We start from the raw sequence: 25,727 nt of genomic DNA, 5'->3' as shown, positions 1-25,727 counted from the left end.
TCAAATCGCATACGATTGTAACCTCGACTTGTAAAAAAAACACAAGAAAGGAAAATGTCTCCGTACGAGACAGTAGTAGACCCCGCCGCAGGTTCGGAGGAAAATTTGGGCAGTAGGCGTGGACCAAGGCGTATTCCAGATGCGAATCCTCCTGCGTTGTAACTTGAAAGGAGGTGCGCGGTTTGGTACAAAGTGACAAGAGCATTTGTCGGGATAAGGAGACAAGGCTATGCCCTATTTCTGCCCAGCCCCACTGCGTACATATACCCTTCCTATGACTGTGAATGTGTGAATAACAGTAGCCTGATTAATTACTGTATGGTCAAGTATTATTTACATGCCTACTCAAAGCTTAAAGACCATTTTAGGCCGGTTTAGAATGAATACATGTGCCTAATGCCACTTAAGTAAAATGCGTTATTCACGACTCTGCCTATAGGTCAGGTTAATCCACTATGTAGGCTATTAAATTTCATGATTCAGGTCAGTGATTTTTCACACAGGTGGGTTATAGCCTGAGGGATGTTTTTGTTTTACAAGAAACATGGCTTGTCATACTATTGGTTTATTGAAAGTCTTAATTATTGGACACATATATAATGTATAAGCATTTAGGCCTACCTGTATGCCTGCTGTAGGCCTTTTTTATAGTTCTGAATTTGGATACAATATAGTTTCTTCAGTACATTTGCACGCTCTGTCAGTAGATTCACACACAGAGAGGATCATAGGGAATATTGCTTTGCTTTCCGATGTGCCATTTTGGATTAGAACGTTGATCCCTGTTTGGTCATTGCCGTACAGAATGGGGTCAACGAGTTGCTATTTGGGTCAAATGGGAAATCTTACAGGATATATCCACCACATTATGGTGTTATTGCTGCAACGCACACACAGTATGAGAGTGTGACAGTCATTTGTGCTTGTACTGTTTGAATAGCTGTTGCTCATTGCTTTAAAATGACAGTTGCAGTGGAATGCCCGGATGACATCACACGCACTGTGTGTTCCATTTCACTAGGGGGTGAAGACTTTCCATAGCCCTTTCCTCAAACAACAACTCAACATACTGTAGTATTAAGGCGTGTATATTTACTGTGATGACACAGCTAACACATTTATCTGCAGTCCGGTCAAACTTGACAGCAGGAAAATGCTGTCAGTCCCTTGGCGCTTTTTAAAGGGGACTTCCACCACACATTCTTGATTCATTATGTTGTCCCCAAATCTGCCATCTGATGCAGATCAGATGGAGACGTCATGTGGAGATAATCTCTTCCCCTCCACCATGGTGTAAGAAAAACTGGAGATTATTGGTACTCTTGGGAGGAGGGGCCTACATGGCATAAACCTGACTTCCATACTCATAGGCTACTACTTACTTGCCCAGTAACGCATACTGTAAAACAAAACCCCAGTTACTTAACCTCATTCAGTCACTGAATGTGTCCTTTCATTACATTTGGACATGGTAGACAATAAGAGCAGAAACCACTCACAGTTGAGGCTTTTTCTCCCTCCTCTCTCTTCTTCAGTTTAACTTGATTTAAAAAGTTCTCAAAATCTTGTCGTGAGACAGGTCAAATAAAGACCAAAGTATCCGCTGTCATGACCATGACCTCTCGGTCTAGTTTGTTAAGAGTTTACCACTGTGTGTAAACCTCAAACTCCGCTGGTGCAGACAGACACTGCTATTTTTAAACCGCTGAAGGGAACTACTGTTCTTGCTCACTCACCCTAATTGAATGCTGACTCTGCGCCAAATCTGGCTAATCGTGTTTAGAGTAATTGGCCAACCCGCGTTTGCGGGGGTTAGGACCATCACAGCAGAAACTATTGATATGAGACTGGCTAGGATAGGATTGGGTTTTACAAGTAGCCCTGCCTCCCGTTCGGCTGCGCAAATTACATTACGGCCGACATACATCTGTGCACAGGAGCATGTGAACGGTAATATAATGAAGTCTGTCCCACATGATGAACACGCACATGCAATGTACTGCAGCATAATCACAGCTGGTGAAACCGAGTTGAGATCCTCGCTATCGAATCATTACATTTTCAACAGCGTAGCTGGTTAATATCGGGTAGGACAGGAGACAGTTACGTGTGTTGGAAAGTCAGAGGGCGCTAGTTGCAGGAACTCGAATTGTGGGGCTACTGTTTGCAACATCTTGACGTGTGTTTCACTGAGTTTAATTACATTTTGGAGGGGCCTTATCAATTAACCTGAACCGCGAGCGTGGAACTCCCGGTGAATGTAAATGGTTTCTTCAAAATAAAAGCGCCCAAGTTAAACTCCATTTAGCATTTAAACATAGTAAATAGGGATCAAGGAACCACAAACAATATGTTAATTATCTTATATATCATCTCAAATATATATTAAATCATCACCATATCATATTTAATATAGTATTTCTCCAGGAGGGTTTGTAATTGTTCTAATATCCTAATTACCCAAACTAAATAGTATTGCCCCAGAATAATGGATTATATCAGCTCATCTTTGCAACCAATCTACTCTGCAACACTTCTAGAATGTAGATCAGGTGAATTTGAATATAAAGCAGTGTCTTACCAAATGTTCCTAGCTTTTTACTGTGGCCAACCAGCTCAGAGTGCCCTATCTGAACTGCATAGAGCACATATAATGGACTGTACAGAAATATGTTTTCCATTATGTCAACTCATCTCTGGTACCAATCTACTCTGCAACACTTCTAGAATGTAGATCAGGTGAGTTTGAGTCTAAAGCGTTGTCTTATAAAATGTTGCTGGCTTTTTACTGTGCCCAAACAACTCACAGTGCCCTATCTGGACTGCATAGACCACCTACAATGAAAAAATTATTTCAATTTTCGAAATTGCCTATACTTTCTGTTCAGTAATTTGTTCTTATTTCAGCAAAAAAAATAAATAAAATATTGTGATCCCATCACTTTCCATTCATCTCTTAACTCAAGCTTTTATTTTGAAAACGAAACAACATTTGTTGGTTAAGTTGTTGGTTATTATAGCTCATGGAACACAGATGCTAGAATCTATAGACACATATTGGGCCTACTCCTCCTGGAGGTATTTAAATGAAGACTAACAACGACGATTTGATCATTCCTGGACTACAATGTTCATTTAAAAAAGTTTGAGTCACAGACCAGTCACATCATCATCCAAGGGTAATTGATGTCTATAAAACATTTCAAGACCTGAATTAGCTAAAAGCCAGCGATAATAGTCTGTAGATTTGTCAGTGAGACCAGCCCTATGATGATACAAAAGCAAAAAAATAAACACTTAATACCACTTTATTTCAATCCTGACCATGTCACAAATAATAATAAACATGGCCCTGAAGCCTGACGTGTTTTAAGCCATGTAAACCTGATGAGGGAAGTGACTGATTGGGTCAGTGAGTGAATGCGTTCTTCCTTTTGCTCTGTACCCTGGTGGACCATGCATCTACAGGTGGACACCCCTCTGACATGAAGTCTGGATGGCCCCGCTCTGCGTTGGCCAGCATATGACTGCAAATGACTCATCGGGTTAAAATGGGTTAACGCTCAAAAGTCCCCCACAGCATAGAACATGAGGACAGCAGCCCAGAGAGGATGTGATGTCCATCAGTGAGTGAATGAGAGAGATCTGTAACCGGAGACGTGTGGACAGACAGTGATAGATGGGGACGGCTTTGAGGGATCCAGAGGCTAGGCTACATGCCCCCGCCCCCCCCCCCCCCCCCCCCTCCCTCTGGGTGACTTGGCTTGCAGTGACTTGTTCATTGTTGGAACACACAGCGGGCACAATGGTTTCCTGTTGGTGACGAAGGCAGTATGGACTGGAGGGCAGCCGGGCAGCCATCACTAGGGCCAGTGTGCTCATGAGCTGTGTCGTTACGAAGCCAGACGGTCAGGAAAAAAATGACTCCCGGATCCCATGTCCTGGCAAGGACTTCAAATGGGAAGATACAGAGCGTCCGGATAGTGACTTTATCGACAGAAAAAGAGGAATGGGGGGATGGAGGGAGGAGGGGACGGAACTGGGCCACAGCTCTTCCTGATTGTGCTGAGTGGCTGCCCAGTGGCTGAAACAGACCTCTGTTCAGTCATCATACTGGCTGAACAAAAGTTGTCGCTGTCCTCTCTTCCATCTCTCTTTTTCTCCTTCTCTGATGCCCTCTCTCTCTCTCTCTCTCTCTCTCTCTCTCTCTCTCTCTCTCTCCATCTGTAACTTTGGGCTAATATCCTGTCTGTGAGAAGTGGGATGAGCAGGTGTTTCTACAACATAGTGAAACACTGCAGTAGTGACTTCACACTTTGATTTGTCTCAGAATTACATTATCTACGGGGAAAGAAAAGCATCTAATTGTGCAGGGTGTTTGCCATGCAAAATATGCCTGTCCAATGTTAACACTTTAAATATACTTTGATTGAGGAATCACATCCACAAAATCAGTGTTTTGAAATTATGAATAGTGAGACACATTTTACTACACATATTTCTACACACACATAAAAAATTACTAATTTCTTAATTAAATTGTAATGTAAAAGAGAAGGGAAGAACACATAAGATGAGAGCAAAACATTAGAGAGGTAAATCAATTTATAGATTTCTTTTCTCTAGCATAGATTCTTTTCTTATGATGACTGATGTATAGATTCACTTACTTTAGACAAATGTACTTGTTGTAAGTCGCTTTGGATAAAAGTCTAAAAAAAAAGTCTGACTCCTATTCACCCTCCCACCCACGATGTCAGAGCGAGCTTGGGGGTCACGACCCTGATACTGGGCATCAAGTGTCAGAGAGAATGAGACCCTTGTTCAAAGTAAGGCTCAGACCTCAGATGCCATGAAGACGAGTCATCCAGAAAATTGATGACTTCAACATTGGACAGGGCTGTCAACGTGTTCTTCATGCACAAATAAACTGCCAAAGTTAGGCTATGCTATGTTCATTACACATGTCGTGCTGTATACATGGTGTACAATTTTTAACATGTGTTAAGTGTGTGATAATAGTATGTCTGGGCTACATTTATTTACATATAGAGGACTATGAACACTTTTTTATGATGTGACATTCCCCATGGGATGCTGTAGCTACAGAATGCACTTAAACATCAACCCCAATCCACAACCTGACAAAGTTACACATTAGTCAGACATATGCATTGTTTAAATACATGTTTTACGTTTTAGGCAACAGCTTAGTCTACATATACTACATCATGATACCTGTTTTTTGCCATGACATTCAGCTTGGGGCACTGTACAGAGCTGCACAAAGCTTTAACTGTTGTTGACAGGAGAGAACACAGTGCAGTTTAGAGGGCTTGTCAATCACAGGAACACGGAATCTAGTTCCGCTCGGGTGACATGGATTCTAGCCTTCAGATGCCGCTCCCCCTCAGGCCCCTACCTTTAAAGAAACACAAGAACAATGTAGTCCTATTACGCACACAAAATGCAAGTCATATGGGACAAACTGCAGTGTTTTCTGCTTTCGTCCAGTCGTGTTGTGAGGGGGATGTTGAAGGGATAATTACAGAGGAGAGGGAGAGAGAGAGAGAGAGAGAGAGAGAGAGAGAGAGAGAGAGAGAGAGGGAGAGAGAGAGAGAGAGAGGGAGAGAGAGAGAGAGAGAGAGAGAGAGAAAGAGAGAGAGAGAGAGAGAGGGAGAGAGAGGGAGAGAGAGAGAGAGAGAGAGAAAGAGAGAGAGGGTGTGGGTGTGTGTGTGGGGGACGACGACGACAGGGTGTCCATCAGGTTATGATGAGGTAATGTCGGGAAGCCAGGTGAAAGGCAGACCATTTCCTGAGAGGCAGGATGCATTTTCCTGGCAAACTTGACATCCTTCTTTCCTCCTCCTGATTAGACTTTGAATAGCAGGATTTCTATACTCAATTGACAATAGAGTAACAGTAGTACAGTTATAGGCCTAAAATCTGACGTATCTAGGTAGATTACAAGTGTGTATTACATTGGTACACCAAAACGTCATTAGGAGTCAGGTAAAACTCAGTGACTCAAATCGTCTGGATTAGGGTTAGGGTTAGATCCAGGGTTAAATGTCGATACAATATAGGTCCTCAAAGAAATAATTGTGCACTGCACACAGTTGAAACCTTTGCTGCAACATCGTTAAAGCTATTGCTGCAGAACAGGTGTAATTACACTGTCATGGGCATCGGCCTTCAGGTAGCTCAGCAATGTATTTCAATGTGGGGGTTCTTATAAGAGGATTGCTTATAAACCTGACATTCAAGATTCAAGATTCAAGATTCTTTATTTGTCACGTGCATACAAGTATACAGTGAAATGCAAAAGTGACAGTGCCACAGAGTAGTGCAACAATACAATAAGTTTAAAAAGAATAGAATAAAAATAGAAGTACTAAAAAATATACAGTATGGACAGTATAAACAATATGAACAGTATAAGCAGTAAGCAATATAAATAGCAGATGGATGATTATGTGTGTGCATATGTGTTATGATGGCAGTGAGTGTGTGAGTGACTTGACATGGTGCGACACGCATGGATTGTCCCCCTGCAAAGACATTTGTCACATTTACGTCACAGCTGCAAGGTATGAAAAAGTGTCACCTTTTCGACGCATATACACCGTCGAAAAGGATTATGACCACTTATCTCTGGCCACTCCCTGCCAATCATCACACCTGCTGCAACTCATTCATCAACCTTCCTTTTCTTCTCTCACCATATATATCCAGTCATTTTCTCTGTGTTTGTATAGTATGTGCATGGGGTGGCCGTCACATTTGTTTGTTGTGCGTGACTGATAAACTAAGTAAGTAAGTATCCATCCATCCAACTCCTGAACCAGCCAATACAGTCGGGAGCCAGACCATTCCTTTTGTTCATACTCTTTACAGTGGCGACCTATTGGGTAGGCTAAATGATGACCACAAAACTGACAATATAGCGCTCCCTTGTGGACTAGGAATACATATGACTTGACAATACTGTCAAGTCATAACTGAAGCATTATGATTACTATACATCTGAGTGCACCAAACAACTGTCTAGTCACAGATTGGTAGACACGGGGGATGCAGTGACTTAGCTTCAGAGGTAGCAGACGGCTAAACAACGACTCACATCGCGGATTTGAAGATATGTCTACGAGTAAAATCGCCTCGCATTAGCGTCTGGTCGTTTTTGGGGGGTTTTGTTATGGGGGTACAGTAAACTGGAAAGACTGACCTGGTCTCAGGCATTTCCCGATTTCAGCCAGCATTCCAAAACATGGCCACCCGAAAAAAACACTCTCATTCACGAGACCTGTGCATTATCTACCTACCTGTGCTGTTGTGACATTTGTTTACCTTTATTAAATAGTATTTTTGAAAGGCTATAAATAAGATGAGTTTGAGAAAATAAGGTAATGACCATGAAGCTGTTGTGAATGCGGGGTCACGTGAATGTACGTGTTTTTTTTCAGGTGGCTATCAATGCTGACAGAAGAAATATGTAATGGTATTCTGCCAACAAGATTGATCTGTTTGAATATCTATGAAGGATACGATGGACAAGTAAGGATGATAGAGTGAAAGGTGGAAATGCATTATACCAGAGGCAGGTAGGCTACAGGTAGAGATGCAGGCATGGAGGGGGATGATGAAGTGTTGTATTTTCCTGGTATAGACACTATACGATCTAATCAGTGAACTTGATGAAACAGTTCGATTTAGCTTTTGCTGCTACGGCACTGGTTGAAGATATTTTCCCCGATGTTGCTGCAGTCATGCTGTCCGCCCCCACTAGGTCAGGTCAGTGGCTACATTTTTAGATAACAGTAGACCTTTTGATCCCTGTAGAGGAAAAACAAGAGAGCATGTGGAATAGAATTGTATCTATGTCGGTGAGGAATCTGACCCTCATATCCCGTGTTCTCTAACGGAAGTCATTTCCTGAATTCAACCTGTTATGAGACTGTGTAGGCTATCTATTGGTAATCTGACCCTTCTACCGTTTCACGGCATTGAACACACTGGGTCATTTCAAGCTCATCATTGTTTCATAATGGGGAATGATACGTACTGTGGGAATTATTTGAAGAAACTGTTTAACAAGCCAGATATACTTTTAATCAAACACTAGTAAAATCAGTGTCATTGTTATCAATTTGTATTATATTTACATTTTATTGTAATACATTTTGTTGTGAGCGGATCGGTCCTGTGTGCCTCTCCTTTGTGAGCCCTCATTGAACTCTGTCATACCGGTACTTACAGTAACTTGTTTGTTTGACCAACCATGTCTAAACACGTACAGTATGTAACAGATGGTTCAACTTATGTCACATTTTGACCCTCTAGTAGTACTCGGGGACATCTGATGTTGTCTGTGATGCGTAACAAAGTGGTGCCTTGTGCTTCGGAACCATGTTTTGAGAACATGGATATGGGGAGTCTAAACAAACTGTGGTGGAGAGATACGAGTGTGGACAAGTTCTGAGAATGAGTTATCTGTTATCTGATTCTTGTATGAATGATAATAAATGATTTATTGATTGATTTAAACTATTGTAACACTGGTGTCTGTCCACACACACACACACACACACACACACAAACAGGTTTTTAATTGGAAGGTCAGGACGTCAGTTTGCCATATTTGGTATGAGCCCTGCCATTGGAAGCCCCTGATTTTACACTGAACCTAAAGCGAATGGAAAAAATAATGCATTTGTGAGTAAAACTAAACGAATGTCCTCTGCTGTGCGCACCAGCGCCTCATATTATTACAATACTCAATATTACCGTAGCTTATATTCAGCCCACACTCAATACTCTACCTCATTTGCACAAAGCTGAATACAACAGTTCTATAGCCTACTCAGACGAATGTCTAATTTTCAAGATGGGTTCATTTGAGGGCATCTGTGGCTCAGTTGGTAGAGCATGGTCTAACGCTTAGGTTGGGGGTTCAATTCCCGCTGGGACCATATATACTGAAAAATGTATGCACTCACTGCAATGTAAGTCGCTTTGGATAAAAGCGTCAGCTAAATGGCATATATTCTCTGAATGTTGGAACTAAAAAATAGAATTAATAACGAATTGACCAATATACTTCATTACAAGGTAATTGTGATTTGTATTTTGTGTTGTGTATATTCTTTGTTTCTATTGTTAGGGTTAGTTTCTATTGATGTGAGCAGCAGCACTTTCAACTTCAAAAGAAATTTCCGTTTGGACATTGGTCTTATCTTATCTCTTATACCTAGAAAACATTTCATAATATTACATTGTATTTTTTCAAATGTTTTTCTCATAGAGACTGAGTGGTGGAAACCATTGATAATACATACGGTGGAGGACACAAACGGAGTAAAATAATATGAATCTCTGCAACTTTAAATGTTTGAAAGGCCAGAACGCGGTCCGTTTCTTCCTGTCAATCCCACAACTCAATGCGGTGTGAAGATGGCGGCGGTCTTGGAGAGGAGTTTCATAGAAATATGTGGATTTGAGAGGGAAACCCTTCCAAGATTCAGAGAAATAACTGTCAACCTAGGTAAACCTTTACGAGTATTGAAATAACCACCCAATCTGTATTTGCTGATGTTTTGTTACAAACGTTGGGGATGCAATGAGTTCGTGACTCACCACCATGCTATCGCGGGATAGCAATTTAGCTTGCTAGCCATGTATGTACCATGCATCTTGTAAGTAGCTAGCTAATAAGATAACTGGTCTGGCCCAACACTCGGATGGTTAGTCGTGCGGTTGCCCCCTTTGAAGGGCATCAATCTAGTCAAATGTAACTCCGTTTAGTTGCTACACTTTTTGGAATTTGGAATTAACAAATTAATTTGCAAAAGAAATTTGGCAAGCTTGATGCCCGTCAAGAGGACAGCCACCCGACGAACCGTCAGTCAGTGAAAGAAGGATTTTTATTACAAACTGTGTCTTGGCGGCGTCATTTTTATTATAATACATGGCCAAGTCTCCCGCGATCTGTCCATAGGACTGCATAGAGGAGGATGCTAACCGACTAGTCTGCACCTGGTGTATTTGCATTCCCTGCTCACCAAAACACCAATCTGTCGTTTAGCAAAATAGCCATCTAGCTAGCTGCTCTGCTAGGTATTCACTGTCTATTCACGTTGCCGCATCTATTTTCTGTCCTGCTCGCGCACCTTGCCCAGGCGGCACGTACAGTCCCCCACCTGTCTAGGCGAGCCGCGACCCCGCTCTGAATGTGCTAGGTCCTCGCCGTGCGTGACAGTTTACGACATTGATTTGTTGGGTGCCCAACTCAGTTTTTTTTGTGTGACAATTCTACTTTGCAAGCCATCTTATTTTGCTTTCACCACTGACAGTCGCATATTACTTGATATGCAGCTAGCTAGTAGCTACACTACAGACAATGTCCGTGCACCTTGTGACCTGCATACTACTTGTTTTGGTCTACCACCTGTCTCCCCTGGCGTCAGACCAAACCATTCAACACCCCATTTGATTGATTGCTAATGCCACCCCTCCGCCAATCTAATGCTGGGGGACACATTAACCTAGATAATTGAAGTTCTTATACTGTGATGGATCTTCCCACAACTATTTTAATTTTTTCCCCACAGGTTTGAATGCCCTTCCTGGAGGTGTCAAATACCCAGACAGCGCAGGAGGCTTTCACTATGAGGAAAGTGGGAAACTTCTGTCCATTACAAGCAACAGATTCATACACTGGTGAGTAATGCCAGACCGTGTTTCACCTGATGTCATTGCAACTCTTCTAGCTGGCTAGATCTGTTCTGGTTCTTTTGGTGATGGGATTCACAGCCAGGGTCCCCAGTCTTAGTCCTCCGGGACTACTTTGTATGCGTGCAGGTTTACCCACAAAATTATATTCAGAATGATCTAAGTTAAAAAAGGAAATCTACAGTGGTCCCCGTTGACAATGAATTGAGGAATTCGGTGTCAGGTTAAGTTTTGAATAAATGCGTGAGGTAGGTTGAGCCGGGGAGGTTGACATAAACCTGAAGAATCCCGTTTTTAAAAAAAAAAGATGGCGGAGCCGCGAAGCAGTGAGGTGCAAGGTGATTTATTTACAAATTCCAAAAGGTGTACAGAACTAACAAAACAAAAAAAATCAACAAAAAACATAAGGGTACAGCCATCAGTGCTGCCCCTAAGTCTGACTAAGACTGCTTCACAAACTGAGGGCCCCTTCTTCGACTGCTCCCATCAGCACATACCAAAATAGACATACTTAATAATTAATTACATTTGAAAATGCACATAAGCGGCTGCAACTACTATTAATCATAAACAGTCTAATTATAATTCATTTATACAGTATAACCACATTATTACATAAGTAGAACACATCCAAGTTTACTTGCTTGACGACAATATTAATTCATAAATGGAATAGTCCAATTGAAGTGCAGGCACCCATGCATACCGCGGGACAGGCACTACAAAGCCGGCTCAGTGCTGTAGTTCGGGTCCTAGCAGCCGCCAACCTGGAAGCTGCAGAATAACAGGGAGGACAAAGAGGGGCGACACACAAAAAAACGGCAAACAGACCAACCAACAATAACGTGTAGTATGGTGACAAATAAACATTAAAATACTTTACCTAACGTGTATGATTTCTTTCTGACCTGATAACGGAACAGGGGGTGTAAAATGAGATGCGTTATAGCGACAAACGACCTTTCGAATGCGTGTGCACCCACAGCGCGAGCCAGCTGTAACAGAGGGGGGGGGGGGGGGGGGGGTGTATAATCAGCTCACCACATGCTGCCAGTGATGGTGGTCTCCGTCACAAAATGCAAACATATTGCCACACACAGTGTGGACATTCTCAGGCAGACACCCAAGCTAGCCACCACCCCTGTCTTGTTAGAGTGGAAATGCAGTTGGCTATGCAGGTGTGTGCTATAATGGATGCTCAGTTGTGTCCTGGTCTCTTTCAGGTCCACCTCTGGGGACACCGTCCAGCTGGTGGAGCAGTCTCTGGACACGAACCTCCTGAACAACGCCGTGCGCCTCAAGATCACCCACTGCCCCCTGCTGCCCGGAGGCGTGCACATCCAGGAGACCCTCAACAATGTCATCATCCTCATCGTCACCAACCAGACTGTGCACCGGCTGGTGCTGCCGCACCCCACGCGCATGTACCGTAGTGTGAGTGCAGCTTGCTGGTTCATTACTCTGCTAGAATGTAATATAATATAAGATGTGCCATTTAGCTGATGCTTTTATCCAGAGAGACTTACATTGCAGTGAGTGCATACATTTTTCAGTATATATGGTCCCAGCGGGAATCGAACCCACAACCTAAGCGTTGTTAGTGCCGTGCTCTACCCACTGAGCCATCGAGAACCATACAGTAGATGTGTTCTGCTGTATGTGTTTGTGTTCTAACATGATGGACAAGTGGTCTGTAGAGTAGAGAAAAACACTCTGACCAAGTGTTCTAGATCAGTGGTTTTCAACCTGCGGTATGTGTACCTATGGGGGTACTTGGCCTATCCACTGGGGGTACTTGGGAGGACTCATAAGAACGTACGCCAAATGGTGAAATGAACTTGAGGGGATACTTCGTAGAGAGAGCGAAAATGTGTTTGTGGTACACTAACCAAGGAAGGCTGAGAACCACTGCTCTAGATGAGTGATCACATGTGCAGGTTCACCTGAACAAGATTTATCTCAGTTTATTGTGTATTTTAAGCGTACCGGTTCACTTCACCATGTGATTCATATGGAATTATTGGAAAGACAAGGACACCATTTAGGTCAAGGAGTCTAACTCTAACCTGTCCCGTGATGGCTTCAGTGTCATTCTGATACTCAATAAATCTGTCGATCACTTTTGGATCATTATTTTTTAGAATACTTTACTCATTGATTGACTACCATTTTAATTTGCACGTCTGCTAATGGCAGTAGTGCTGTGTTATTGTAAACATGGTTCAGCCACTCTTCCAAAAGACTGTCAATTCCCAAACACCTCTCTCTCTCTCCCTCTCTCTCTCTCCTCCCCTCCCTCCCACAGGAGCTGGTGACGGAGCTCCAGATGCAGTCCATCTTCACCGACGTGGGCAAACTGAGCCTGCAGGACCCGGCCCACAGTGCTGTCATCCCCAGTGCAGTGGGCCAGACGGCGGGGCCCAGCGCCTCGGCTGCCTGGCTCAGCCACCAGGGCGAGGCCCACTACGCCCTGGCCTCCCCAGCAGGGGGCATCCTGGTCATCACGCTGCCCCCACACGACACCCAGGGTAAGGGAGCACTAGAAGGGGTTAAAATTGGTCATAAAGGGATCGTTCACTCTTACCTAATTTATAAGCATACCTAGGGTGTTGAACGTTAATCTACAATTTTTAAATTCGTTGTAGTAGTTATTTTAGCAATGCACGGCATGTTAGCATTTTTAGCGACGCTAGTCGAAAAGGTGGGGAGCAGCACCCTACCATTTCCATTAGCATTAGCCGCTTACCAATGTTATCGCAGTTCTGTGATAACACTTGTACAGTGTCATGTATGTATGTATGTATGCATAGTATCATTCTATGTTGTAAGTCACTGCTTTGCAAGATCTATTGAGGTTCTGTAATTTGGTTCATGGCAAGATTTACCAGGCAATGAGTTTGAGCGTAAATAACGGTGGGTGCTTTCCTGTCCTCTATCCAGGCAGTGTGACCATTCTGGAGCTCAAGAGGAGCACTGTCATGCAAAGACTGGCTGGCTGGATGCCAACCGCCATCAGGTTAGAGAGTTGCCTTTTGTAAAACAGGCATTCCTCACTCTTCAAGCTCTGTAAACTCTTTTCATCATCACTAACCCTTTTTGGTATCTAACCCCAGCCCATTGTTAGTTACCCTTTGTGATCAGACCTCACTGTAAACCCATGGTAACCCCCATGGTCACCCCCATGGTCACCCCCATGGTCACCCCCTGGTAACCCCCATGGTAACCCCCATGGTCAGACAGTACCTTTCCACTTACTGTTAATTCCCCTAGTTGTGTCTGGTGCTTGTATTCCAGTCAAGTTTATTAGAAAACATCACCACACAAAGTGAGTGAAATGTCTTCTACAAACAGAATTCAGGGTCAATGACATAACCTACAAGCAAACTAATGGAAGAGCTACATAATGATATTTATTTCAAGGTTCAAGCTCATTCTGTTGTGAGGGTTCGAATTACAAATGTCCGCAACCTGAGTTGAAGTGTATTATTTCCCTTGTTTACCTCAACTGAAGTGTATTATTTCCCTCAGGTTCAACCAACCTTAGTGCTATTGTTTTTCTCTTTTCCAACCTCCATTTACTCTGTGTGTAACCCTTATTGTACTTCTCTGCAGAGGTGACCAGAGCCCTGGGAACCTGGTCCTCAGTCTGGCCGTCAGAGAGCTGGAGGACGACACGTTCATCTTCGCCCTGTGTCAGGACCATAAACTACGCATGTGGTCCTACAGGGTGGGTTCACTGTTCACTGTTAATGAAGCACCAATGCAGCCCTAAGTCTAAAACACCTTATTTCCTGGAAATGAGGCCAGAGGCTTATTTTTGAGTTTACAGTTGGTGCAGTTACTGTAAGCAGACATGCTGCAGAGTTGTTTAAAAAAAAAAAAAACTACCCCTATCAGTCGACCAAGATTTATTTCAGTCGGGTCCAGCCCTATTGAGCAAAAACAGTAGTTGGACTTGCTGAAGCAAGCTCACTAATAGTAATAATAATATAAAGATATCATCTAATCTCCTCTCCTCCCTTCAGGACCAGGTGTGCCTGATGGAGGCGGACATGCTGGAGTACATGCCGGCGTGCCGGGGGGTGAAGCGCTCCCCTGGCCAGGGCCACCGCCTGCGGCTTGCCTTCTCCTCCTCCACGGGCCTGTGTCTGGCCGTCTTCCTGGCTGTGCCGCAGCGGGGCCAGTTCACCGTGCTGCAGCTGGTGGCCACCGACAACAACCGCTACAGCCTGGACCACATCTCCTCACTCTTCACCACGCAGGTAGGGGGGAGGTGTGTGTGTGTGTGTGTGTGTGTGTGTGTGTGTGTGTGTGTGTGTGTGAAAAAGATGTGACCTGCTTTTTGTCACTAGTCTGCCAGTGGATTTATTGGTAATGTGTGTTGGTCGTTCTCTGCAGGAGGTTTAGTCTGTGCGTGTGTGTCTTTCTGTGGAAAAAAGGGTTGCATTATCAGAAGCATTGCTTTTTTGTAATTTAGTTAATCTGTCTACCCACTAAATGCCTGTGTGTCGTCAACAGGAGACACTGGTAGACTTTGCTCTCACATCCACGGACATATGGGGCCTCTGGCTTGATGACGCCAACCAGACAGTGGTGAAATACATCAACTTTGAACAGTGAGCATGATGTTTTTTTTTATCTCAAATAACACAGGGTGCATCAAGATGTGTGTTCAGTAATGTATGTGTTTTGGAGGGATTGTGGTGTTGATGAGTAGTTAAATCACTGAGTTTGGGTGTGTCTTGAGTGTACTGTCTGTGTGTGAGATATAGTTGTAGTGTGTATAAACCTGCCTTGTCTCTCCCTCAGTAACGTGGCAGGCCAGTGGAACCAAGTGTTTGTCCAGCCGCCCCCGGAAGAGGAGGTCCACATAGGAGTAGACCAGGACCCTAGGGTAAGAACACAAAAACATGATGAGAACTACTATAATTCCATTGATTAGTAATGTGTGTATGGCACTCTTCTAGACACTCAAAGCCCACATCAACAAGCAGATGGGAGGAAGAAAACGACAACAAAAACGTCTAACAATCCCCTCTCTGGTGTGTTTCAGGAGACCTATCTTGACGTGCTCTTCTCCCCCCTGTGTTTCACTGCCTCGGCCATCGTCAAAGCCCTGCAGGTAGGAGAGATCTGTCAGATCACAGCCATTGATCACATTCACTTCACTGTCAATGTAGATTTAAGAAGTTGATTCTTCTTGTCTTCTTTAACCAAGGTTGTTTACAGCAGGCACTCAACAGGAGGTTGTTTTGACACCGAGTGAAACAGAGTTGGTACTGAAGCTGTGGATTGACGTGAGGCTTTTGTGTTTGTCTCGTCAGATTTACAGGAGAGGCACAGAGCGGATTGTTGAACTTCCCTGGGAGACACTGAAGAAAGAGGTGACGGTGTCTGTGGAAAGCGAGGTAGGCTCGGCTCCACTGCTTTCTGCCGTCTCCCCCTCTCTGTCAATCTATCGCTCATTCTCTCTCTGTCTGTCTGTCAATCCATCACTCCCTCTCCCTCTCTGTCAGTCTATCGCTCATTCTCTCCCTCTCTGTCTGTCAATCTATCGCTCCCTCTTTCTGTCACTCGTTCCTACTGCTGCCCTCTTTCTCTCTCTGCTCCATCGCTTCCTCTCTGCCTTGTCTCTTACATGTTGTGCTCCCATTCCTCATCCCTTTTTCTTCCTTTACCATCATCCCTCTATCTCTCTCACTCTTGCTCCCTCTGTGCCACCGTCTCTGTCTGCTTCTTTTCTTGACGAGGTGTTGTTTTGTATTAGTGTGTTCCATGTCTCCGTCTCTCTCTCTCCCCTGTGTGTAGCTGCAGAGCAGTGTGACAGAGTTTGAGTTCTCTCAGGAGGAGTACAAGCAGCTGCAGGTGGAGTTCTGGTCCAAGTTCTACGCCTGCTGTCTGCAGTACCAGGAGGCCCTGTCCACACCACTGGGCCTGCTGGTCAACCACCACACCTCCATGGTGTGTGTGCTCAAGAAGGTACGAACACACACACACACACACACACAGTCTTTGTCACACACCTCACCAAACACAGCCCTTACCGACACCCACACCTACCTGTCTCTTGTGCATCACAACAGGCGGTGTGGGGTTGTGTTTGTGTTTTCTTGATGTCAATAACAAAACTGTTGTGTGTTTGTTAAAAGGGCTTTGTGTCGTTCCTGCTGCCATGCTTCGCGGTGGACCACCTGTACCTCTCCTTTGACGAGTATTTGTTATCAGAGGAGGAGACGCCATTGGCTGAGGGTAATGGACCCCTGGGTCTTTAATGCACGTTCATGTGTGATTCTCTGTGGATGCGGTGTCCCATTTCATTATTAACACGTGCCTGAGGGCTTAATCGGGCTTGGAAACACCTAATTCTAAAGTGTAGGTGCTCAGATGCAGACCACAGTGTGGGCAAATAGGACAGGGCAGCTTTTGACTGTGTCCAAGCAACCATTTTTGCTCGAGGTAGCCCCACATGTTTGTTCTGTGGGGTAAAAGCACCTATGTTGGCTCTGTAATACCTGCTGAAACACATCTCTTCCATTCCGGCTCTTGCCGGCTCCAGACTCATCAGTTTCCTCTCATGCATATTTCCTCCATGGCCAGATCCTGATGTCGGGAGGGACGTGCTGCAGCTGGTGCAGTGTCTGCGGCTGGTGAGCGACGCGGTGCCGGGGGACATGGCTTATGAGATGGACAAGGCCCTGGAGCACCTACAGTCCCCAGAGGGAGCTGCTGAGCTGGTGCTGGAGAACCTGCTAGCCAACGACAAGTCAGTAATAGTAACATGATAATGAGCTGCGTTAATATGGATAAATACTTTTACATTTGCCGAGCGAATTGTAACCAAAGGGAATGGTCCCAAATTTTTCATCCATATCTGACGTGTAGGCCGAGATGCCTCTCGCAGGCATTGATATACTTGTCGTGATTTAGAATTTGAATGACCGTTATCTTTGGTTTCCCATGCAGTGACAACGTGATCGAGGAGATCCAGAACAAGCTACAGGACATCCGTAACCCTGTGGCGGCCATGGCTGTGCTGCTGAGGGAGATGGACCTGGAGACTGACCAGGAGGCGGGGGGGGAGGGAATCCTCAACGCAGGTTAGCATAGAGCTAATGGCATAGCATCGTTTGGCATAGCCGATGATGCTACAGGACGGCTAACGTGACTCGGCACTGGTTAGCATAAGCATAGCCGGTGATGCTACAAAGATGGCTACTGGCACCAGGTTCCGGAATTCAGTGTGTGTGTTCTCTCCGTCCCTGCAGGCCAGTCGCTGAGCATGCGGATCAGTCTGTCGCAGCTGTACGGCAGCAGCGTGGCGGTGACGGTGGTGTGTCAGGCTGTGTGTCAGTTGGCCATGACCAGAGCCCTGTTCTGTAGAGACCTGCTCATACTGCAGCAGCTCTACCTGCGGCTAGGGGACAATGTGAGTGTACACACACACACACACACACACACACACACACACACACACACTTCCCCACATCAGCTCTCATCTGAACCAGACCAGTACACATTTGGGTGTCTTGCACAGAACATGGACACACTGAGACAAACGTGTGTGTGTGTGTGTGTGTGTGTGTTGGTTCCAGGTGTTTCTGGGTGGAGGGGCCCAGCTGCTCCAGCTGCAGCAGGACCTGATCCCCCGCAGCTCTCACCTGCTGTGTTCCTACTACCTCCTCAAGCACATCAGCCAGAGCCTGGCCACCTCCGTACCACTAGACATCCTGTAAGTGTATATATATATATATGTGTGTGTGTGTGTGTATAAATATATATATATATATGTGTGTGTGTATATACTCGAAATTACAGTTAACAATTGTTATGTATGTCTGTTTTTTACCCCTTTTTTTTACCCTCGTCTGCCAGTGTGCCGAAGAGAAATATCAATATTATATATAATAATAATATATATTATTTAATGGACAATAAAGTTTACTTGTCTTATTTCTCTCTCCCCCCTTCCAGAGATGCCAACCTGCAGCACCTGTCAGTCTTAGAGCTGTCTGACTCCCCGGCACTGATAACCAACAGATCAGGTCAGTACCAGGCTTTGTGTTGGTGAATGGATTGGAACTGTTCAGAGGCTTGGCAGTCATACGCCTTAAAACGTGTGTGTGTGTGCATGTGTGTGCGTGTGTGTGTGTGTGTGTGTGTGTGTGTGTGCATGCACTAAAAGCCCCTCTTTCTTTCTTTCTCGGTCTCATCCAGTGTTGAGTCCTCAGACGGTAGTGGAGTTGTTCTACCAGAACATAGCGAGGAAGGCCATCATCTCTCAGATCTACTCCCAGCAGCAGAGCCCGTCTCCCGGCCAGGCCCCCCTCCACTGGCCCCACATGATCTCCAACGTGGTCACCCAGCTAGCGCAGCTCCTGTATCCTCAACATGCGTTAGCTTAGCTCAAATGCTAATGTTGGTTGGGCAAGGCTGTCCCTATTCGCTACCCGTTAGCACACACTAGGCTAGCTCTTAAGTCCTTTAGGAAAAACCTCTTTGTGTTTTATAGTTTGTGTATATGTTTTATTTGCCAATCAATCGTCAATCAACTGTTTGGAATGTGGTATTTTCTACACACACACCCCCCCGAGACAACCCACTAGCACTGCACCATACATTGTTTGACTGACTTTACCTCACAAGCTTTTCAGTGGCAGTCGTCATGGCTTTGATTTTTTAACATGGCCTATTCTTTTAATATATGCCATTTAGCTGACGCTTTTATCCACAGCGACTTACATTGCAGTGAGTGCAGACGTTTTTCAGTATATATGGTCCCAGCGGGAATCAAACCCACAACCTTAGCGTCGTTAACGCCACGCTCTACCAACTGAGCCACAGAGGACCACAATGACTTGTGCATCATATGGATGTTTGGTCCTTAACATGACTTCTCTAGCTGGCCCAGCAATCCAGGGTTCCAGTTCGCCGAGTGTCTGATGGGCAACTGCCAGTACACACAACTTCAGGTGACCCACTTGTGTTCAATGCAAAGAGCTAAAGCACCATCTTAAAGTGATTAAATGCAACATGTTAATAAAAAAAAAGCTATTGAGACATCTGAACTAAAACCCTCTCCATCTCGCTGCAGGAGTATGTGAGGCTCATTGGGCCGTGGTGTCAGGTGAATGTTGGCTCCTGTCGCTTCATGCTGGGACAGTGTTACCTGGCTAATGGAGAGGGACAGAAGGTATGTATGTATGTATGTGTGTGTGTGTTTGTTTCCCGTTTCGGCTGTCCACCGTATGTCCACCGTATTCACACACAATTTTAATATTCCATCTTTGAAAATCACATTTCTGTGGGAGAATATTATTTGTACCTGTCTGTTTCTCTCTCCGTCTTGCTGTGTTTTTAATTTTTTTTAATTTTTCCTGCTCCATCTCCTCAAGGCGCTGCAGTGCTTCCAGGAGGCAGCGACTGAGGTTGAAAAGGAGGAGTTTCTCATGAAGCTGACAGGCGCTGAAGAGGAGGAGGCAGCGTCTGCCCCGCGGCTGCAGTACTACAACAAGGTGGCTGTGGGGAAATATAATATTGTTGTTTTTTTCTAATTTTTTTGTAATAGCTTTTGCTGAGGTGTATTATCTTATTGTTTGTGTATGTGTGTTTAGGTGCTGCGGTTGCTGGAGGATGTTGGTCTACCGGAGTTGGTCATCCATCTGGCCACTCTGGCCATTACAGAGGCTGTCAATGATCCTCGGAGTCAGGTAGGGTTTTCCCACACAGTTCCTGTGCTCTTCTTTTATGGGAAAATTATGATTTTGTGATGCCTGAGTCAACTAGCCTTTCCGTTAGCTTCTTAGCCTGCTAGCCTAAGTGCTTGAGTTAGCCTAGCTTTCTGCATGTTATTTTCAGCCCTGTAATCAAACTTCTAATGTTAATGGCGGCTCTTTCACTGTGTGTGTACTTATAGGCTGCCCTCTGGACCCGCATCTTTAAACACCATCTAGACCTGGGCCACAACAGCCAAGCCTACGAGGCCCTGACCCAGAACCCTGACTCTAGCAGGTATAAACGCAGAGAGGCGTGTGTGCGTGCGTGCGAAAATTGGTGGTGTTTGACAGTTCCTTGTGCTTTCCAAGCACTATGAATAGATTTGTATCCGTCTGATTCTCTCCCTCCCCTAGGCAGTTGGACTGTTTGCGGCAGCTGGTGGTGGTTCTGTGTGAGCGCTCTCAGCTGCAGGACCTGATCCAGTTCTCCTATGTCAACCTCCATGATGAGGTCAGACACTTTACAATGTCCCAGTCTGATGCTCCACAAATAGCTGGTTTCTGATGCTGGAGTTGAAGTGTAGCATTACACATTTAGCATACAATGGGGTTTGATGAAAAGTTGCACCCTCTATGACCAAGGCTCTGTGTGCTGAGACGTTGAGCCAATCAAATGCGATGGGAGCAATATAGTGTGTGATTTTCTTTTACTTTTAGTCTGCCATTAGTCTGCACTTTACCTTGATTTCCTTGCCAAGGTTTTGGGTGTGCGTCACTCTTACCAATCTACGTGAAATGGGGTTTTGAAATAATGAGTTCCCTGCTTAGTTTGGCAAACTCACCCGCCAGTTACCCTCCTAGAAACAATCCAAATGAAAAAGTTTCTTTCCTGGAGTGATTTGGTGTCTTTAAAAGGACAGTTTCTGGTGAGGCTAGCCTCCCACGAAGCAGGAGGCTGTGTGTTTGACCTTCTCCCTCGGTCTCTCTGCCTACAGGTGGTCAGCATCATAGAGTCTCGCGCCAGAGCTGTGGACCTCATGTCCCACAACTACTACGAGCTGCTCTACGCCTTCCACATCAACCGACACAACTACAGGAAAGGTACAGCCAAACTGCTTTCAGCCCGGCCTTCCCCAAGTTATTTCTGTAACTGGTGGAAAAGATCCACCGTTGTGGAATATGGAAGATGTATAAACGGAATAGAGTCCTTAAACACAAATAAACAGTTATTATACATTTATAAATGATTCTTGTATAAAGAAAAGTCCTTTATAATTGTAATAACTTACAACTCAACTTGTGGTTGAGTGAGTTGATGAGGAACAGTATATTTGCCTGTCATTAGACAGTGTTCTTTACTCACTTTCTGTGTGTTGTCCTGTTGTCCTGTCCTCTCTCCTAGCTGGCACGGTGATGTTTGAGTACGGCATGCGTCTGGGCAGGGAGGTGCGTACGCAGCTGGGTCTACAGAAGCAGGTCAACTGCTACCTGGCCTCTCTCAACTGCCTCCGACTCATCAGACCTGACTACGCCTGGATCGTCCAGCCCTCGTCTGGAGCAGTGGTAAACACACACACACACACATTATGATCACAATCAGTGGGTGCACTGTGTACCACACTCGTTGAGGATAGCATACTAATACAATAAAACATTTCTGAAAACCTTTGCTAATGAAATTATAATTGGTTTCACAAGGCGACATATATATAATCTAAGCAGCGTTGTATGTCAGAGTAGGTGACTCATCCCCCGCTACCTTTCCTCTCCACAGTATGAGCGTCCAGGTACTTCACCCAAGAGAAACTACGATGGAGAGTTTGCCACAGGTCCAGGTGAGTCTGTAATCTAGATAGTAAAACAAACCAACCACCGAAACATTTACCCCTCGACAAGCAAGACTGAGCCTGGAACTGAACCCACCCACCCCAGACATTTACCGTTGTAAATCATCTAGTCCACATTGGTGAAGGAGTGAGAGATGAAGGGTGTAGTGAGTTGTAATGGCGGCCATGTTTGTAATGTTTCCCCTCACAGTGAGTCGTCAGATCGACATCCTGGAGCTGAAAGACCTGGAGAAGGAGTACATCCTGGCCCGCAGCCGCCTCACTCTGGCCCAGCAGGACCCTCCCTCAGCAGCCATCGCAGGTACTACTCAACTAACAACATTGGCTCATCCATGCATCCATCCCTCCATCCATCTAATCATTCATGCCAGATCGTTCATGATTCACAGAGGGTACATTTCATTCTTAGCAAGTGTGTGGGTGGGTGGGTATGGAGAAATTCGACAGGGCACCTGAAGACCCTACCCTCACAAGCTAATACAGGTGCTGCTCTTTGTCTCTGACTTATAGGCAGTGCCTCTGCTGTGGAGATGGTGGCCCTGCTGGTACAAACAGGACTGTTTGACTGCGCTTTCTCACTCTGCCAGACCTTCAAACTCTCCCTCACGTCCGTCTTTGAGGGACTGACCTTCAAGTAAGTTACAAGCTAAAGGTTGTATTTTTTGACAACGAGCTCTTTATGGGTGAATATGTACACACCAGGGTTTCCAAATGACCGGCAACATTTCAATTTATGTTGTTGATGCGAAAGGCCAAAACATTTTGCCGGGCATTGAAAATATTTGACAGATTTGAATTGCATAAATGCGACGGAGCTCGAACTAACAACCTGTCTAAGTTGCTGTCGCTCTCTGCCGTCTCTCCGTCGATCTAAAGGAGCTTTTCTCCAATCTCACTCCCTACATTACCTAACCAATCATAAGCTTCAGTTTAAGACATTTTACAAGGAGGCGATTTGTGGCAACAAAGAACCACCATGTCGTGCCGCTGATTTTAAATAGTCATTTTCGGGGCGCTTAGTGGCGTAGCACACTAATGCGCTTACCACGTAATCGCAAGGTTCCTGGTTCGATTCCGATCCTCGACCTATCTAAATTTGGCCGACAACAATTTTATTTTGGGATTTTCATTATTTTTACCGGCTGCAAACCCTGGTACATACATGCAGTAGATAGGCTTCTCTTACGGCTAGGTGATTGTGACGATGGTTGGTGTCCCCGCCCCCCTCCCCAGGTGTATTAAGTTACAATACGGAGGAGAGGAGAGTCAGAACGAAGCCTGGAACTGGCTAGCAGCCAACCAACTCTCAACAGTCGTCACCACCAAAGAGTCAAGGTTTGTTCAGTCACTGAGCACTTTAGTGGAGATGATAGAAATGGTAGCAAGTCACGTCTGTTCCTTAATGCTCATTCTGAAATGGATTTCGATGTCCTTCATAGTGCCACAGACGAGGCGTGGCGACTACTCGCATCCTACCTGAAGCAACCTTCCCAGAATGCCCAGCACCATCGCTGTGTCATCAACAAGCTGCTGTCGCACGGCGTGCCGCTGCCTGATTGGTTGATCAACGAATACAAGGTGAGGTATCGGTGATTTTTAGTAACAGCTGTCCATGTGAGCTTCTCGTCCGATAGTCGTCATGTGATAACAGACGTTGAGGTAGTCGGCATTCACAAAATGGCTGCTGTGTTTAACTGAGGTGGTTGCTGCATGGCTTAGCTTCCTCTTGTGGACGCAACCTCAAACCCCTGGTGACACAGTGCTTCATGTCCGGTCAGGTAGTGGACGCTGCAGCCTTGTTACGGCTCTACCTGAACTACGACCTCCTGGAGGCAGCGGCTGAGCTGGTACTCGAGTACGTGGACGCTCTCCTGGGGAAGGGACACCAGTACTTTGGAATTGAGGTACAGTAAACAGAAATCGATAACCATGCATCGAAAGATTAAGACCAAATGTCATCTCAGTGGTTCTCCCAGAGATTATATATATATAAATGGATTTTGTGTGGGTTTTTTTGACAGAGGCCTCTGTCAGCCACAGCACCCTTGGTGTGGTTACCTTACACCTCCATAGACCAGCTCCTCAAGGCACTCAACGAGACACAGACCAACGTCAGTGTAAGTCCACGCCCTCAGTTACCTCCCACAGTCTGTCATCTCACGCAGTGTTTAATTTAGTCTTCTGCCATTTTGGCGCTGCCCGAAAGTACACTGATGTGAGAGTTCTCCTGTGTTTTACAGCGATGGAACATGAATAGAACATGTTGATGTCAGGTCTACGTGTCCTGACACAAGCTTTGCTTTTAAGTATTAAGCCTTTCCATCCCTCCCCCTCAGATATACAACAAACTGCGAGACAAGCTGGATGACTACCACAAACTGGTGGATCAGACGACAAGGCGAAGGCTCCAAGCTCATTAAAACTGTCCAGACCACAGCACTGCCTGCCCCCCACTGCCTCTCCAACATTGAACTCTCCCACTTCGGCCGTAATTTTGCAACCGGAGGAAAGCATAAGTGAAATAATTGTATTTTTGTATGGTTAAATTAAAAGTACTGTTATTTGTATGGATTTCACCTGACGTTTTTGGGAGGGGACATTTTGTGTCATTCGTCTCTTTTCTGGATGTCAGGGAGAGAGGGCTCAGGAATATGGAAATGAGGGGAAAGTGTCACCTACGCATTGCTCTTAAATGTTCTGTAAATATTGTCTGTGTGTTTGTGTGTGTGCAACAGAACTGGTAACAATTCAGAGGTGTTTTCCACTTCTTGAATCAGAATGTGTATTTTTTTATAGAGGTACATTGAACTGTAATAATCATATTGTGACATTTGTTCTTTTGTACTCTGCCTGTAAACTTTTGCAACCAGGTTTGTTGTAAATTGTAATGATATTAAAGGTGTTCCTTGCTATTGAGTGGTTTTAAATGACTGACTTACCAATGGTAACCTAGGGCAATTAAGCAAACATGTTGAAGGCCATCCTTACTTATGTATAATTCATAGTTTGCATGTCAAAAGGCCATTTTCCCGGTCAAGTTCACCAATGTTGCAAGCAGCCATAGTGAGGAATAACATCAGTGTCAATTGTATATATATTTTTCTTCTAAAATTCAGATGCAAAAACAAATCATTGCAATACACTAGTTCAAATATGGTACCAACTACTATAAACATCTCAATGAGCATAAGCTCCCAAACCAATCCTATGGTTTTAAATCCAGGTGTGAAGTGCACGCTTTAGGTCAAACGGTAAAAATTGGGATGCACACAGCTCACGGTGAATGTGAGGTACTTGTCTTGGAACTGAAGTATTTCATAAAGTAATCATAACACGATTCATCTTCCACACAACTGACAAGACATACCTGATGTGCCTTACCTAGGCTGGTTGAACCAGCCTGATTGTGCCATAATCCACATCCTGTGTTACTTCA

General features: G+C 44.8%; 1 protein-coding gene across 1 annotated transcript; it reads left to right on the top strand.

Annotated features, from left to right (window-relative positions):
* The first annotated feature begins 9,441 nt into the window (after nucleotides 1-9,441).
* On the top strand, nucleotides 9,442-25,203 carry nup160 (nucleoporin 160). The gene is made up of 35 exons (XM_083666925.1): nucleotides 9,442-9,544; nucleotides 10,611-10,719; nucleotides 11,955-12,165; nucleotides 13,037-13,259; nucleotides 13,672-13,747; nucleotides 14,344-14,458; nucleotides 14,757-14,993; nucleotides 15,250-15,347; nucleotides 15,541-15,625; nucleotides 15,785-15,853; nucleotides 16,056-16,139; nucleotides 16,540-16,710; nucleotides 16,881-16,980; nucleotides 17,329-17,494; nucleotides 17,695-17,828; nucleotides 17,997-18,157; nucleotides 18,324-18,460; nucleotides 18,703-18,773; nucleotides 18,946-19,108; nucleotides 19,631-19,700; nucleotides 19,823-19,921; nucleotides 20,124-20,243; nucleotides 20,343-20,438; nucleotides 20,645-20,739; nucleotides 20,859-20,955; nucleotides 21,440-21,545; nucleotides 21,847-22,007; nucleotides 22,219-22,279; nucleotides 22,482-22,592; nucleotides 22,802-22,925; nucleotides 23,525-23,626; nucleotides 23,731-23,869; nucleotides 24,070-24,195; nucleotides 24,313-24,408; nucleotides 24,628-25,203. Exons 1-35 carry the CDS (start codon nucleotides 9,454-9,456, stop codon nucleotides 24,709-24,711), a joined length of 4,188 nt encoding a protein of 1,395 aa, XP_083523051.1. The 5' UTR covers nucleotides 9,442-9,453; the 3' UTR covers nucleotides 24,712-25,203.
* The last annotated feature ends 524 nt before the right edge of the window (nucleotides 25,204-25,727 follow it).

Source organism: Argentina silus (genome assembly GCF_951799395.1).
Source record: "Argentina silus genome assembly, chromosome: 3".
Classification (NCBI taxonomy): Eukaryota; Metazoa; Chordata; class Actinopteri; order Argentiniformes; family Argentinidae; genus Argentina; species Argentina silus.
Note: the sequence above shows the minus strand (reverse complement) of the source record. Positions and strands in the feature narration are given on the sequence as shown.